The 14,350-nt window shown below is 41.3% G+C and overlaps 1 protein-coding gene across 1 annotated transcript; it reads left to right on the top strand.

Annotated features, from left to right (window-relative positions):
• The first annotated feature begins 9,244 nt into the window (after nt 1–9,244).
• On the top strand, nt 9,245–9,917 carry LOC133784245 (uncharacterized). Its single transcript, XM_062223678.1, has one exon. The coding sequence runs from the start codon at nt 9,540–9,542 to the stop codon at nt 9,786–9,788; it is 249 nt and encodes an 82-aa protein (XP_062079662.1). The 5' UTR covers nt 9,245–9,539; the 3' UTR covers nt 9,789–9,917.
• Nucleotides 9,918–14,350: the final 4,433 nt, after the last annotated feature.

Here is a 14,350-nt window from a genome sequence, read left to right as displayed (position 1 = left end):
TATGCATCCATAAAGGACATGAGTTCGTGCCCCGCACTGGCATCCACCAAGTGATCAATCCTTGGCAATAGGAAGCAGGCCTTGGGACAAGCTTTGTTTAAGTCGAAGAAGTCGATGCAGGTTCACCACTTTCCATTTGGCTTTGGGACCAGGACAAGATTCGCGACCCAGATCAGATATTTAGCCTCACGAATAAACCTGCATTTTAATAGCCTAGCTATTTCTTCTTCCAGGGCCTCAGCTCGGGTTATACCCAGACGTCTCTGTTTCTGGGAATTCGCAGGCACGCTCTTATCCAAGTTTAGGGTATGCATGATCACACTCGGACTTATTCCTACCATGTCTTCATGAGACTAGGCAAATATATCAAGATTTTCTTGTAAAAATTTTATCAGCTCCGTCTTCCTCCCATCGTCCAGATTTTTCTCGAGTTTAATGATTCTTGAAGCATCTCTGGGATCGATGTTTACTTCTTCAAGCTCTTCAATAGCTCGAAGCTCAGATCTATCTTTGCTTACCCACGAATCGACATCATCATTCGAGGCAGTATCCGCACCACTGGCTCGTGGAGGTTCTTCCATTCCAAGAGCAGTCCTTACATCCTGGGATTCCTCGCCTTCGTTCTGTATGGCTATCATTTGCTGCCTGGGTTGTGATTTTCCCTTCATGGAAATGTTGTAGCATTCCCTAGCAGCAAGCTGATCACCTCAAACAGTGCATATTCCCGCAAATGAGGGGAACTTGATCACAAGGTGGCGGACAGATGTTACGGCTTCGAACGCCATTAACGTAGGTCGACCCAAGATTGCATTGTACGCGGTCGAGCAGTCGACGACCATATAAACTCGAGAAGCTTGGAAACAGTTCGTGGTCCTTCACCCAAGGTTATCACTAACTCAATTGTTCCGATAGCTGCCGACCCCTCATCGGTAAACCCATACAACATCATGGAGGTTGCCTTCAGCTCGGTCACAGACAATCCTTTTTCCAGTGTGGATCTGAATAGTAGGTTTACAGAACTTCCATTATCCACTAGTGTCCTCCTAACTCTTCGGTTGGCGAGCAGGATGGTTATGACTCGAGGATCGTTATGCGAGAACTAGACATGACTAGCATCTTCTTCAATAAAACCGATTGGTTGTTTCTCCAATCGTTGTTGCTTAGATAAACGCAGCTCCGGGACAAACTCAACTCCGTTGTGAGATCTCAGCTCATTGATATACCTCTTTTCGGCACCTCTACTCGTGCCTGCCAAATGAGGGCCTCCGGAGATGGTTGTTATCTCTCCCCCTGTTATTAGAGGAGGGTTATCCTGATTCACCTGAGCTCCGGTCTGATTTTTCGGGGCCTTTGGAGCTGATGGAATGTTTTGTCCAGTGAGCTGACCTGGAGTTATTCGATTCCGAGCATACTGAGCCAAAGGTCCAACCCTGATGAGTGTTTCGATCTCATCCTTCAAGTGTCTACAATCATTGGTGTTGTGACCAGTGTCATTGTGGAATCAGCAAAATTTTGAGGGATCTCTCTTCGCCCTTTGATTTTTTAAAGGCTCCGGCTTTTTCCACAGGAAGCAGGCAAAATTCGCCAAGAAAATGCACTCTCTAGTATCCGTGAGGTCAGCATAAGTCGTATAGATCGGCTTGAACTTCTCCACGGGCTTGTTTTTCTTCTAACCACTCTGGCCTTCACCATGTCCCTTTCTCTTGCTACCTCCCCCTTGGTTATTCTGGGTAACGGTTTGAACCGTAGCTGTAACATCCGTTACTGCTCCAATGGGCTGGGCAAGGACTTGGCTGGTTCCTGCGACCGAAGCTCGTGCATCTTCCAAGTTGATCCACCTTTGAGCCCTGTTCAGGAACTCATCCATGATGTTGACCCCCTTTCTTTGGATTTCCTTCCATAGGTCGCCCCTAACAAGAATTCCTGTTCTCATCGCCATGAGCCTAGAACTTTCGTCTGCGTCTCTAGCTTGTGCAGCAATATTGGTGAATCTACTCAGGTATGCTTTCAGAGGCTCTCCGGGCTGCTGCTTTACATTTGCAAAGGAGTCCGCCTTGATGCGAGCTGCTTGAGAAGCCTGGAATGCCCTCTTGAAGTTAGTGGAGAAACTCTTCCACGAGCTGATAGAATGCTTTTTGTATTGCTTGAACCATTGCCTTTCCTGCCCGACCAAAGTCAAGGGGAATACCAGGCACCTCAGCTCGAGTCCAATATTGTGGGCCATCATCAGGGTGTTGAACATTCCCAAGTGGTCGGACAGATCTCCATCTCCATCGAATTTTGACAAATGGGGCATCCTGAAACCTGGCGGGTATGTTGTTGCTGCGATGTTAGGGGCAAAAAGCTTGAGCTCATCTCCTGAGTCATATTTGTCTTTTTCCTTCTCTGATAGGAGTCTTTTCATCAGCTCCTCCATCTGGCTAACCTCTCAAGGGTTTGGTCCTTGGTTCCCTGGGGCTGTTCAACAGCTCTCATTCGATCGTATGCGTTTGGCGTGTTATTGTCCCTCCAAGCTCGAGCTTGGTTTGGTGGGACATTCCTATTATCACGTACTTCGGAAGGACTTCCCTCGTGGTGAGTTCAACTGACTCCATCGCGAGCTGGATTTCTCCTTTATGAATTCAAGCGATCGCATAGATCGATCTGTGGATCAACTTGAGGGTTCTGAGACGAACTCAGCTGATTTCTCAAATCTGCACCAGTCCTACCACTTCGACGGCGCTCCATCCAATAACTTTCATTAGAAAAACTTAGAGCTTGCGGTTGAGGATGAGGACCTGGGATATTTTCGCATGCCCGTAGGGCATAAGCAGGGGCAGCGGGAGGAGGATTTCTCCTGCTGCCCCATGGGTAGGAACGTTTCGCACAGAACGAGGTGGTGTAGGATGCGTTATGGGCGACGGGGGATGCCTAACTGGCGAGGTGATTCTTGTCCCGTCAGGACAGATCAAATTAGCATGCGGTCACTCTGCTTCGCCATTTCTAACTCTCTGTGTCTGGCGATCTGATCGTGGCACATGGGGGTCGGTTGGAACATGTCGTCTTTATGAGTTTTCCCTAGACCTTCTTTGTGGGTTGCTACGGGCATTTCCAGGTGCATTCGACGGTGTTACTGAAATTGGAGTCGAGGTCATAACCGACTGGCTGATTTGTTGATGATCCCTGGGAAGGCCATCAAACAGGATTTCTTGGTGATCTTGCGCCGTGGGCATAGAACTCGGGGTCGAGGTCCTAACCGACCGACTTGTCCTGGGCCGACTATCCCGGCGGGACTTATGAGTCCCACCTTGCCTCTTTCCGGCGTTAACGTCGGTTTCAAGAGGGGGCAGCTGAGCCAAAACCTCCTCGATTTGTTTGTTAGCTTTGGCTAAATGGCTCCTTAACTGCATGTTCTCAAACTTTGCCACAGTCAAGTAATCCGGGTTTGGATTCAGTGGTAATGACGCTGAACTCCCGGTGTTGTCGTGGCCCATCGGTTGCTTTCCCAACCCTTGTTGGATTTCAGGGTTTTGTTCATCGGAAACAGCAGTATGGTGAGCCTCCTGCCCACCAGGCTGATCTGTCTCATTACCATGTCTCAAGCGAGTAACCACCATGATGAACTTTGATCTGAATCTTTCACAATAGCACTAATCTGCAGCTCTCAATGAAAGCACCAAACTGTTGACGCGGTTTTTCGCCAACAGTGAATTATGAAAATATAGCTGGGATGGATTAGTGCTTAATGGTAAACCGTAATAAGAAAAATGATAATTATAAACACTAGAAATGAAATATCAAGAACACTCATCCCTTTTTACGTGGTTCGGAGGTTAAAATCCCCCTAGTCCACGAGTCTATATTATTACTATTTCTGTCTCTCTCAATTTTGACAGAGTTTTTGCATTACAGAGAAAAAACCTCTCCCTCTCCCTATCCAAGGTCTTAGTATTTATAGAGAAATTCCCTGGATAGGCATTGGGGTCATCATGTGAATCCTAATCCCTCGTGTGACCTGTCTCACACTAATGATGAATATTAGAATTTATATTAAGGTATGGTCTAATCATTAGGTAAAATTGATCATGGGTCATCAAGGATAACCGGACATGTGATGTCTGATCATGCACGATTAGTTTACGTGTCCGGGATTTCAAGGATTTACAGACATGTAATGTTTGTCCACGCATGTCTATATAACGTACCCAGGTTTATAAAGATTCAAGGAAATGGCAGATCTCTATCGTACCCCGAGCTGAATGTAGAGTCATCTCATGTCTCGGATGCTATGCTTCATAAGTGTTTCCAACTCGTGCATATTGTTTTGTATTCACTAGCTTGGGATATTGGCCAGGGGAATCGTGATGCCTTCACAGAGGAAATATGGATTCGTGGATCATCTCTTATAGTCCTTGGCTAGCCAAGTGTATCTGAGCTGTCTAAAAAGCTCGTACTGAATTTTAGGACGTACATTTATATATATATACGATTTGTTATAAGTTGCATTATAGAAAAAAATTACAAAAGAAAAATAAATATGTACATGATAAATATTGATAATCTTGTGATAGTTGAGTTATTGATATTAAAAAAATATATAGGTAAGAATTTTTTTAATGAAAAATTAATTTAATTTGTAAAACTTTTAAATATTTTTTAAAATATCATGAAAGTATTTTTTTACAATGTCATGTTTGTTGTTGTCAAAAATTAAGTGGTCAAATTTTTTTTAATAATGATTCACCTTTTTTTATATTTTATTTGTGTATTTTGAAAGAAAAAATAAATAAAAATAGCATTTAGGGACCTAAATGATATGATTTGAAAAGTTTGGGACCTAACTGATACAAAATAAACATTCGGGACCTAGTATTACTAAGTGTAAAGAATGAAGACTGGAGCTGAAAAATACCCTTAAAGATTCCTTACTTTAATATGTTACTGACTATTTTATTCATTATATATGATCTTGATTCTCTTGCACTAATACATGATCATATTCTCATGAATGAATAATGGATTTTCTTGATATTATTATATAATGAATTCAAACATTAATCATAACATTCAAATATAATAAAACTATACTTTTATTTAAATCAATAAAATGTATTTACATGTTTTTAAGGCATTAATCCTAATAGGCTACTTCTCGAGAACCACGTGCAGAATGTCCTCTCCTTCTCATATCTCCTCCATTCAAGTCCTCCAGGCCTATGAGACTCCTCCTCCGGGCCTGGAGTAGAGTGTCAGGTGTCAAGCACAGCGACCTTGGACCACAAGCAACTGTCTAACATTTACTGTTCCACAAATCGTGGTGTCAAGTCCGTACAAGCAACAAACGAGATTTCTCATGATGCTGCCTAACATGGGAAAACGTGTAGCTACCCACTGACACTGTCAGGGATGTGCTACCCCAAAAAGTAGTGGGATGAAACCTCGTAATTGGGCCCACTATGATATGCATGGGCCCACCAGCATATCAACTGATGGAATGAATTAATTATTGTTCATTTAATGCCTCATTAAGGGAGGATAATTGTAATTACCCTCATTAGGGAATTAATTATGTAATGCCCCAAATTTCCTAATAAGGTTTAGGACCTTGATTAGGAGGCTGGGAGGGCCATAATTGCTTTATTACGCTATTTAATGATAATATGCATGTTTAGGTGTATTAAATGTGCATGTGAACCCATTTGTGATTAATTAGGTGATTTTCATATTTTGGCAATTTCGGGCATTTTTGGCATATATGTGAAATGGACGTGGTGCTTTGTTACTTTATTTGGTTATGCCAGGGTTACCCAGCACAAGACGATCCTAGGAGGTAGGCTAGTGGAAAGTCACAACGGGATTTAAGCTTGACTTGGAGTAAGTCAAGGGGTATTTAGAGCATTACCGGGTTATTGGGTAATGGGAATTAATATTTGGTGATAAATTAGGAGTTAGTAAGATCAGGGGGAAATTCTGGAAGTTTTGACTATAATGTCCCTGGGGGTGTTTTTGAGACCCCGAGCATTAGGTTTTATTGGAAGCTACTTAAGCTTGAAGTAACCTTTTAAGAAAATAAAAAGAACGTTCCGTACGTTCTCTCTCACTAAAAGTTCCCTTTTCGTTTCCCGATCACGTTTTCGAAGGTATCTTGAGTTTTAGGACTCGGATTCAAGCGAGGATCGAGGCATAGCAATCCTAAGGAGAATTAGAAGCTTATTAACCGGAGGATTTAGTTAGAAACAACTCAATTGGAGGTAATTCAAGTTTAAGTTTTAAGTTTTTGAAAGTTTTTAAGCTTGAATTGGATTTTGTGAATCGTTGAGTTTTTAGTTTGTTTGAGCCTCAGGTTTTGGTGGTTTTGGACCATTGGGGAGTTTGGGAATTTGATTTGATGATTTGGGAATGTTTAGACATGTTTTTGGGAGGTTTTAAAAGGTTAAAAGCGAAGGAAAATGGCTGCCCCGAAGTTGGGCTGCGGCCCTGTTCTTGGGCGCCGCGGCCCTTGCTCGATGAAGCTGGTGTAGGAATTTTTTCCTGCTGGGCGCCGCGGCCCTTGCTTCAAGTTGTGCTGGGGGCCGCGGCTCAAGGTTCCAGGGACGCGGCTCAGTCAGGCTTTTGAGCCTGTTTGGGTGTTTTGACCCCGAGAACATGGTTTTAGGCCTCGAGATCATTTCTACTACCCGGATTAGTGAGGATTGATGTCTTGGGGGGCTAAGTTTTAGTTCAAGGATTGGTTTTAGAACTTGAACTCATTAGGTCACCATTTGTGGTTGTGACTAGGTTATCACTAGAGGCTTGGAATCGGGATTGTGGCTCATTTGTTGGTAACATGTGCTTGGACCGAAGGTAAGAAAACTGCACCCCATATGTGACATGCATGGTTATGTTTGATGCATGTTGGATGTCTAAATGTAAACATTGATAGCATAATGAATGCTTGGCGATTTTGCCCATTTGCATATAATTATTATTGAGGCATGCTGGATGGTTAAGTGTGATGCATGTGATGCACGAGAAACATGTGATTAGGGCATGCCATGAATGATGAATATGGGATTGGTCAGAGCTTGAGTCTCTGTGGTTGTGCATGATCATTATTATGCTCGCAACTGTTAGGTAAGCATGCTGAATGTTCTACTCTTGGATAAATGACATGTGATACATATTGATAGCATTGCTTACTTGTGCATGGCTCTGACTAACTAGTCAGAATTGGCAAAGGTGTCAGTATCAACTGTGAAGCTGTGACTCACTAGTCAGGTTCGGCAATGGTACTGGGCACTGGTCACATTGTGCTGACTCACTAGTCAGGACAGCCTTAGCGTGTTCCACGCAAGCCAACAAAGATTAGATCTAATCGACTTTCTACATTGAATAACTCAAAGAGCATTAATGCCGGACTGACCTCAAGTTCGATGAATACTAAAAAGCGCTTGTCTAGCTAAGGGCTAGCCATTTAGAGCCAGGGCCAGCGAGCCCCGTGACTGTTAGGTCACATGGCTATGGGCACCGGCCCCACAGTGACGTGCTTGTCCGTCACTCATCTGATAAGAGCCATTGCAGGAAAGCCCAGGTAACGGTGTCGTTACACGGCTATGGGCACCGAGGCCCTAGTGACTTGTTTGGCAGTCACTCAGTATGGTTTACCAGAACCTCAAGTGATACTCACTCATTTGATTAGAGCTGTGAGCTCTGTATGATCATTTTGATCATCATATGCATGGCTTTGGGTGCTGAGCCCCGTAGTGACTTGCTTGTTGGTCACTCAGCATGGTTTACCAGAACCTCAAGTGTTGAGACACTCATCTGATTAGGATTGACTTGATAGTCATCCAATCAGGAGGGCAGGATTTCTTATCCTGGATACCCTAGCATTGTTTGAATTCATTTGCATGCTTGAATAAAGCTGTATTTGCTAGGCATGCCAGATATGATTTGATATCATGATATGTCTGTTCATGAGCATATGAGTTTTCTTACTGGGCTTCGGCTCACGGGTGCTTTGTGGTGCAGGTAAAGGCAAAAGGAAGCTGGACCATCCTTGAGTTGGAGAGCTTAGGTGATGACGTGTACATATGCAGCTGCTCGACCAATACTTGGGCGAGGTTTGAAAGAGGAACTAGGGTTAAACCCTGTTTTGCCGCTTAGAACGGCCTATTGTAAATATTCTTTCGTAATAGACTCTGAAATTATACTTTTGGGATCCCAATGTATACCGTAAACGTTCTAGTGAAACGTTATATTTTAACCAAAATTTTTAATCCCTAAACCGCTAATCATACTTAGTTACACGTTTATGGCCAAATGACTCGATTAGCGAGTTTAGCATTGTTTGCAATGTGCACTGTAACAGTCCCTGGAGTTGGGGCGTTACAAATTACCCCCAGTCATCTATAAATAAGGCTAGGGCACACATTGTAAACGATCTTAGACCTTTTGTATACATAGCATTGTCAAAACGCTGCTTGAAACTCCTAATACAAGTGACTCGTAGACTAGGGTTAATTAATAACCTGAATCACATAAATTCATGTGTCTCTTTCTCTATTTCTTTGAGCTTTATTTTAATTAGTTGTTGGCGAAAAGTTAGTCAATAGAGAGAATGGGAAATTAATAATATTTTTAAAATATTTCTATTTTTAAAATAATCTAAATAATTTTAGTTTTTTTAATAAATATTTAATTTAATTTATTTGCAAATTATGACTTGGACGACTAAGAGATGGTCACGTGCATCCATGTTGGCAGATAACAGAATAAAACAAAGATATTGTCAATTTCCCAATAGAATAGTGGTTTGGGAAGTTTTCCACCAAAAATAAAAATGGGTAGTTTGAGTAATAAAATGTAAAAAATTAGGTTATGCTGCAAATTAACTTTATATATATATATATGGAAGACTTCTTAATGGTTACTACCCATAGATGGGTATTAATAATTATGATGATGTGACAATATAGTGACCATTTAAAAAAATATTTTTTTTAAGAAGAAGTCATCAATAGGTAAATATTTTTTTTCTACATTAACTTTGAATTTTTTTTTTTTTTTGCCATAAATAATGTTGTTTCCAACTAATGAGAGACACTAGCTATATTTAAAAATTGGCATACATTTAAAAAAAATAAAAAATATATATTTAAGGATTATTTGGCATAATTTTAAATAAATAAATAAACCAGGTTTCGGGAATCAACTATATAATTTTCTGGAAAAAAAAAACTATATATATAATTTGGCCCCCTCCTCTTTTGCTGGTACACTCACTCACTTGTTACTTGTATCGACACGTTTCGAGTAGTAATGATTTAAGCAAATGGTTTTTACACCAAAAACAATAGGTTTCACCCAAACTGGAGGTGTAGTCTCTAGTTTTGCTGCTTTACTTTTATCTCTTTCTTCAAACCGAATTCCGTCACATACTGCTCCTCAATACAACTACATAAACTTTCTAAACTCAACTCAACACAATCACAAGAACCCAAATACTTATCTCTCTTTTGTAAACTCACAACACAACTTTCCCACATCCAATTTGATCAATCTAAAATTCAAGAGCAAATATGAGTTCAAAAAGCAAAGCTTGGGCAACAAGTATTGGAGTAGTGGAAGCTTTGAAGGACCAAGGCGTTTGTAGATGGAATTCTGTTCTGAGGTCAATTCAGCAGCACACAAAGTCCAATCTCAGATCTTATTCTCAGGCCAAGAAAATACCAGCTCAGTTTTCTAACATCTCCAAAGATGAGAAATTGAAGCAATCTAGGAATCTCTTAGAACTGTCGTACTTGAGTTGTTGGGGTCCTAACAATTGAGGACTTTTGTAATATATTTTCCCATTTTTTCCGGTAAAAAGTACATAAATGAATTTAAGAACTTAATTTTTTTTAATGATTTTGCTTATTTCATTGTTGAAGTTTCCTTACGCCAACTCAACTTTTATAAAACTGAATTTAAAAAAAAATTCTCTACGGAATTTGTTTATTTAATTAATATTAGGAAGCAGAGCAACAAGGAACATCACTTGTTTCTAACAAAACATGCTTGATATCATTTCATATGGGACTTTCTTCGGAAAAGGAAAAAAGGAAATACACTTCTTAGAGATTGTACGTATTAAATCATGAATAACAGAGTAGAAAGAATAAAATTAACTATGACCTTTTGTCAAAGAATATATAACATTTTTTTTTAATGATGTTGCCTTGCTGCAGGTGTCATGCATGAATGGTTATACAATTTCAAGTTCATTTAAATGGTGGAAATGTATCAGCAAACAATAGGAATGGCAATTGTGCGAATTGGGCACGGTTTTTCAATTATCATCCCCATAGGTTAATTATATAACCATACTCGTCCTATTTCGATGGTTAAAGTATTAACCAACAAATAATGAAGAATAATCATACTTACTCATACTCATTGATAATAATAAAATAAAAATAAAATTATCTTGATTAAATGAAATTATACAAAAATAAAATAACATCTAAATAGTATAAACTTAAAATATAATATATAATATTCAAATATTAACTATTCAAAATTTTAAATAAAATGTAGTAAAACATAAAAAAAATTATTTTAGTTTTATTAATATTTTTGTAAATATATTATATATTTAATAATATATAAGTATAATAAACTCATATATATTGTTGACGGTGAAAACTCGTCAACAAAACTTAGATCAAAAAACTCAAAGTTTAGTAAACAATCATTAAACTTAGAAGAATGTGAAATAGAACTCAGACAATAAAATGAAGTTGCAAAGAAATAGTGTTTGTATTGCTCAATTTTCTTTGAATACAATGGGTTTTTCAACCCCCACAAAATGGTTACGGGAGGCCCTATTTACAGGGGAGCTCTAATGGCTCTTAGTACAAAAATGGTCCCAAGGGGACAAAGAGTTGGTAGTACTATGTGACACCTCAAAGGATCATGGAGCAAGTGTTAGTGGTGTCGAGCTTCAAGCATGTCGGGCCTAACTTCTGTCGGAGGAGTGGGAGGAGGTGCCCCTCCTTCTAGTACTTTGTACAACCACTATCTTTCAGATCTTGTAAGATCACTACCTTTCTGACTTAGTACAACCACTACCTTTCTGATTTAGTATGGCCACTACTCTCCTGATGGCCATCCCTAGTTCGTACTTTGTACTACCTAGGCCTTTCTCGTACCTCCTCTTTGCCCATGCCTTGATAGGCCCTTGAGAGTTTGAGCGCAAGGTGTTTATATCTCGAGGTTGAGTAGTTACTTTGCCTCCAGGCTATAGGGACTCTTTGAGCTTATTTCCTTTCAAGGTTAGTGATGGTCTTAAGTTGGTATTCCAAGGTTGTTAAGGCCCTTTAAACCATCTCCTTAGCTTCTAGGTTGTCTTACACACGTTTCATGGTCCTGGGAGGGGTCGAACCTGTGCATTGGGCTTCAAGGGGCTGTGAGCTTGCCCCCCCCCCCCCCCCCCCCCCACTCCCTCCCAAATCGCCCCCTGGGTGAGCTCACCCCCTTAGCTCGCCCCTTGGGTCCTAGGAGGTGTGAGTTTGGTCCTCGTGCCTCCTCCGTTTCTTCAATGCACCTCTTGGGTATTTGCGTCTTGTATTGCTTCTCTTGTCTTTTTTCCATGCTCACACTTTCCCCCTTATCTATAAGGAGGTATCTCGCATCTTCTTGTAGATTGTTGGTGATGCTTTATCGCAGGAAAAATGCTAGCCCATGGAGGTGATGCCTTGTGATCTTTGGGGTGGTACTTTGATTTAAACTAAGTTTGAGATGGGAAGTTTCCATGGCTCTTCTCTTTCCTTAGTTTGAAATCCTACACTTTTTAGTGTAATACTAAATTAACCAATGAGGATTCTTTATTAAGTGGCACAAATCCCTATGCACCTTTTCCAAAAAGGTAGTCATATCATCTCTCTTTTTTCACCCTTGGATTGTGTTTTGATCAAACGGTTGGGAGTGATCGGGTTGCTCTATATAAACCCACTCTTTTTTACCGTTTACCCACACTCCATTTTTTTTTACTTAGCTCAGTGGTTAGGTGTTATTATCCTTTCCAAGAGGTGGTAAGTTTCCTTCATTTTCACTTGTACTTACATTTTCGTTATATATATATATATATCTATGTGTGTGTGTGTGACCAATTGTTCCATCAAAGACACCTCTAGGAGTTCATCTCCCACTCAAATTCACCCCCCCACACACCCTCCTGGTGTCGTGCCTATTGAGCTCTCATCCGTAGATTTTGAGCATGACTTAGCGAAAATAATACAAGGACATGGAACTCTAGGAACGTTAGTGCATCTTAGGAGCAAGGTTTGGGACTTAGAAAGCATGCTTGACTCCGTCCTTCATGGTGGGCTGTCGGACGCCCTTTCCTCTTCTGAGGCCTCTGTCGTCTAGTTATGAGACGTTGTACTGCTCGGCAAAGTCAAGATTTCCTACTTGGATGGGGGTTTGCCCCCTAGGCCTATATATTTTTATGATGGATGTTCCACTGATGTCGCCCCGTGCTCTATTCGAAAGAAGACTCGGGCGGGCAGAAGGAAGTGGCATTGGAAAAGGTCCGTTTTTAAACTAACTTCTCGTTTAACTTCTTGTATTTCAAATATGTCTAAGAAGTTGAAGAAGGTGACCTCTCCCATCCACCAGTCAGATCCTCCCTTCGTCGCTCCTTCCATCATCTCCCAGATGGATGCGCTGAAGCTAACTGACGTGGTGCAAAATTACAAGCTTGTGCCTCCTATTCGCGACATCCCTCCTACCAAGCGATGTTGCGCTTATACTCCTCCTCCTAAGACAATGGCTTTCAGCGAGTTTATCCTCAGGTCCGGAGGAGCTCTCCCGCTGCATTCTTTTTTTGTTGACGTGTTGAACTATTTCAACAATGCTTATTTCCAGTTGGCTCCTGATGCCTGGATCACTTTATGATGCTTGTTCATCCTGTATCGAAAGAGGTTCGAGCAGGTGCCCTCACCTCAAGAGATACACTACATGTACAATCTCAAGAAGGTCCCTAGTAGTCTTGGCTTTTATTATCTTTGGAAAGCCTTTGAGGAGAAGGACTTCGTGGTTAGGTCCATCTCCAACCCATGGAGTTGGAAGCAAAGTTTCTTTTTTACTGGGAGCGTCTCCACATATACAACTCTTCACCCCATTTTTCCCTTTTCTATTTCAAGTGTTAGGAATTCCCATAAGTTTGAAGAGGATGCTCTCGATTTTATTAGGGACATCATTCAATTGCCTGATTCGGATAAGCGACTAAGATCTTCTTTACCGAGGCTAACCTTCGCAAGTATGGCCTACTTTCAGAAAGCCAGCCTGCTTTTCTCCTGCCACTTCCTAATGGGAAGGTTTGCGAGGTCGATATTGGTAGCCCCGAGGCTGTTCCAAAGGACAACGGTGGTCCTTCGTCATCCTGCATTATTCGTATCCCAGAATCAGCCTCTGCTAAGAACGCGTCTCCTGCTGTGCTTCCTAGGCCTCCGCCTCCTACTTAGTTGAAGAGGCACTTTTCTATGCTTTCCCACTCTCGACTGGTCCTCTCCTGACTTTGTCATAGGATCCAGTGTTTCCTCACTCTTCTCAGTCTGACAAGGATAGTCTTCCACCTCTAGTTGGTCCTCGCTTTTGTGTTCACTCTTCATCCGAGGTGAGGGATTTTAGATCTACTCCTTCTCCCTCACATCAGAGAGAGGTCCTGCTCATTTTTCCAAGTCAATTGATCAGGTGAAAAAATCCCACTCATGGATACATTCTTTGGCTACCCATCATGGGGAGGCATTCATTCGCAAGGTGGATGGGTTTTCCAAGGTCGAGTGGAGGGGCATTTTGGACTCGACTAAGGATGACCTGAGTGAGGTTCTCTTGAATTCGGCTACTCAAGTGAGCCTTTTAATACTTGTCCCTTTGCATGTTTGGTTGCTTCTTTTTCATTTGTGCTAACCCCTTTTTTACCACTGCTTGTATCTTTTTTTTTTTTTATACAGAGTTTGATTGCTACTCACCGTCTAGCTTCTTCTGAGACTAAAGTGTCTCTCTTGAAATCAGAGCTCAAGGCTTTGAGGGGTGATCTCATTTGGGCCAAAGCAAATATGGATAGACTTGAACTTCAGGTCCAAGACCACGAGGGAGAGCTTGCTGGGATAGCTCGCGAGAAAAACACTGCTGAGATCAAGCTATCTACTATCATTGAGGAGAAATAGCTTCTCATTGCCAAACTAGCTTCCCTAGAGTTTGGTTCTCGAGTTCAAGGTGAGGAAGCTGGTTCCTTGAAGACTACAATTTCTTCGTTGGTAGCAAAGGTGGGCTCGCTGGAGGCCGTTCAAATGAAGATTGAGGATGAAGCCACAGAGAATCTTCTTTTTACGGTATGGAACATTGA

Source organism: Humulus lupulus, chromosome 6 (assembly GCF_963169125.1).
Source record: "Humulus lupulus chromosome 6, drHumLupu1.1, whole genome shotgun sequence".
In the NCBI taxonomy this organism is placed as follows: Eukaryota; Viridiplantae; Streptophyta; class Magnoliopsida; order Rosales; family Cannabaceae; genus Humulus; species Humulus lupulus.
Note: the sequence above shows the minus strand (reverse complement) of the source record. Positions and strands in the feature narration are given on the sequence as shown.

Coding starts and splice junctions, on each gene's coding strand:
- LOC133784245 (XM_062223678.1), top strand. CDS start 9,540: ATGAGTTCAAAAAGCAAAGCTTGGGCAACAAGTATTGGAGTAGTGGAA.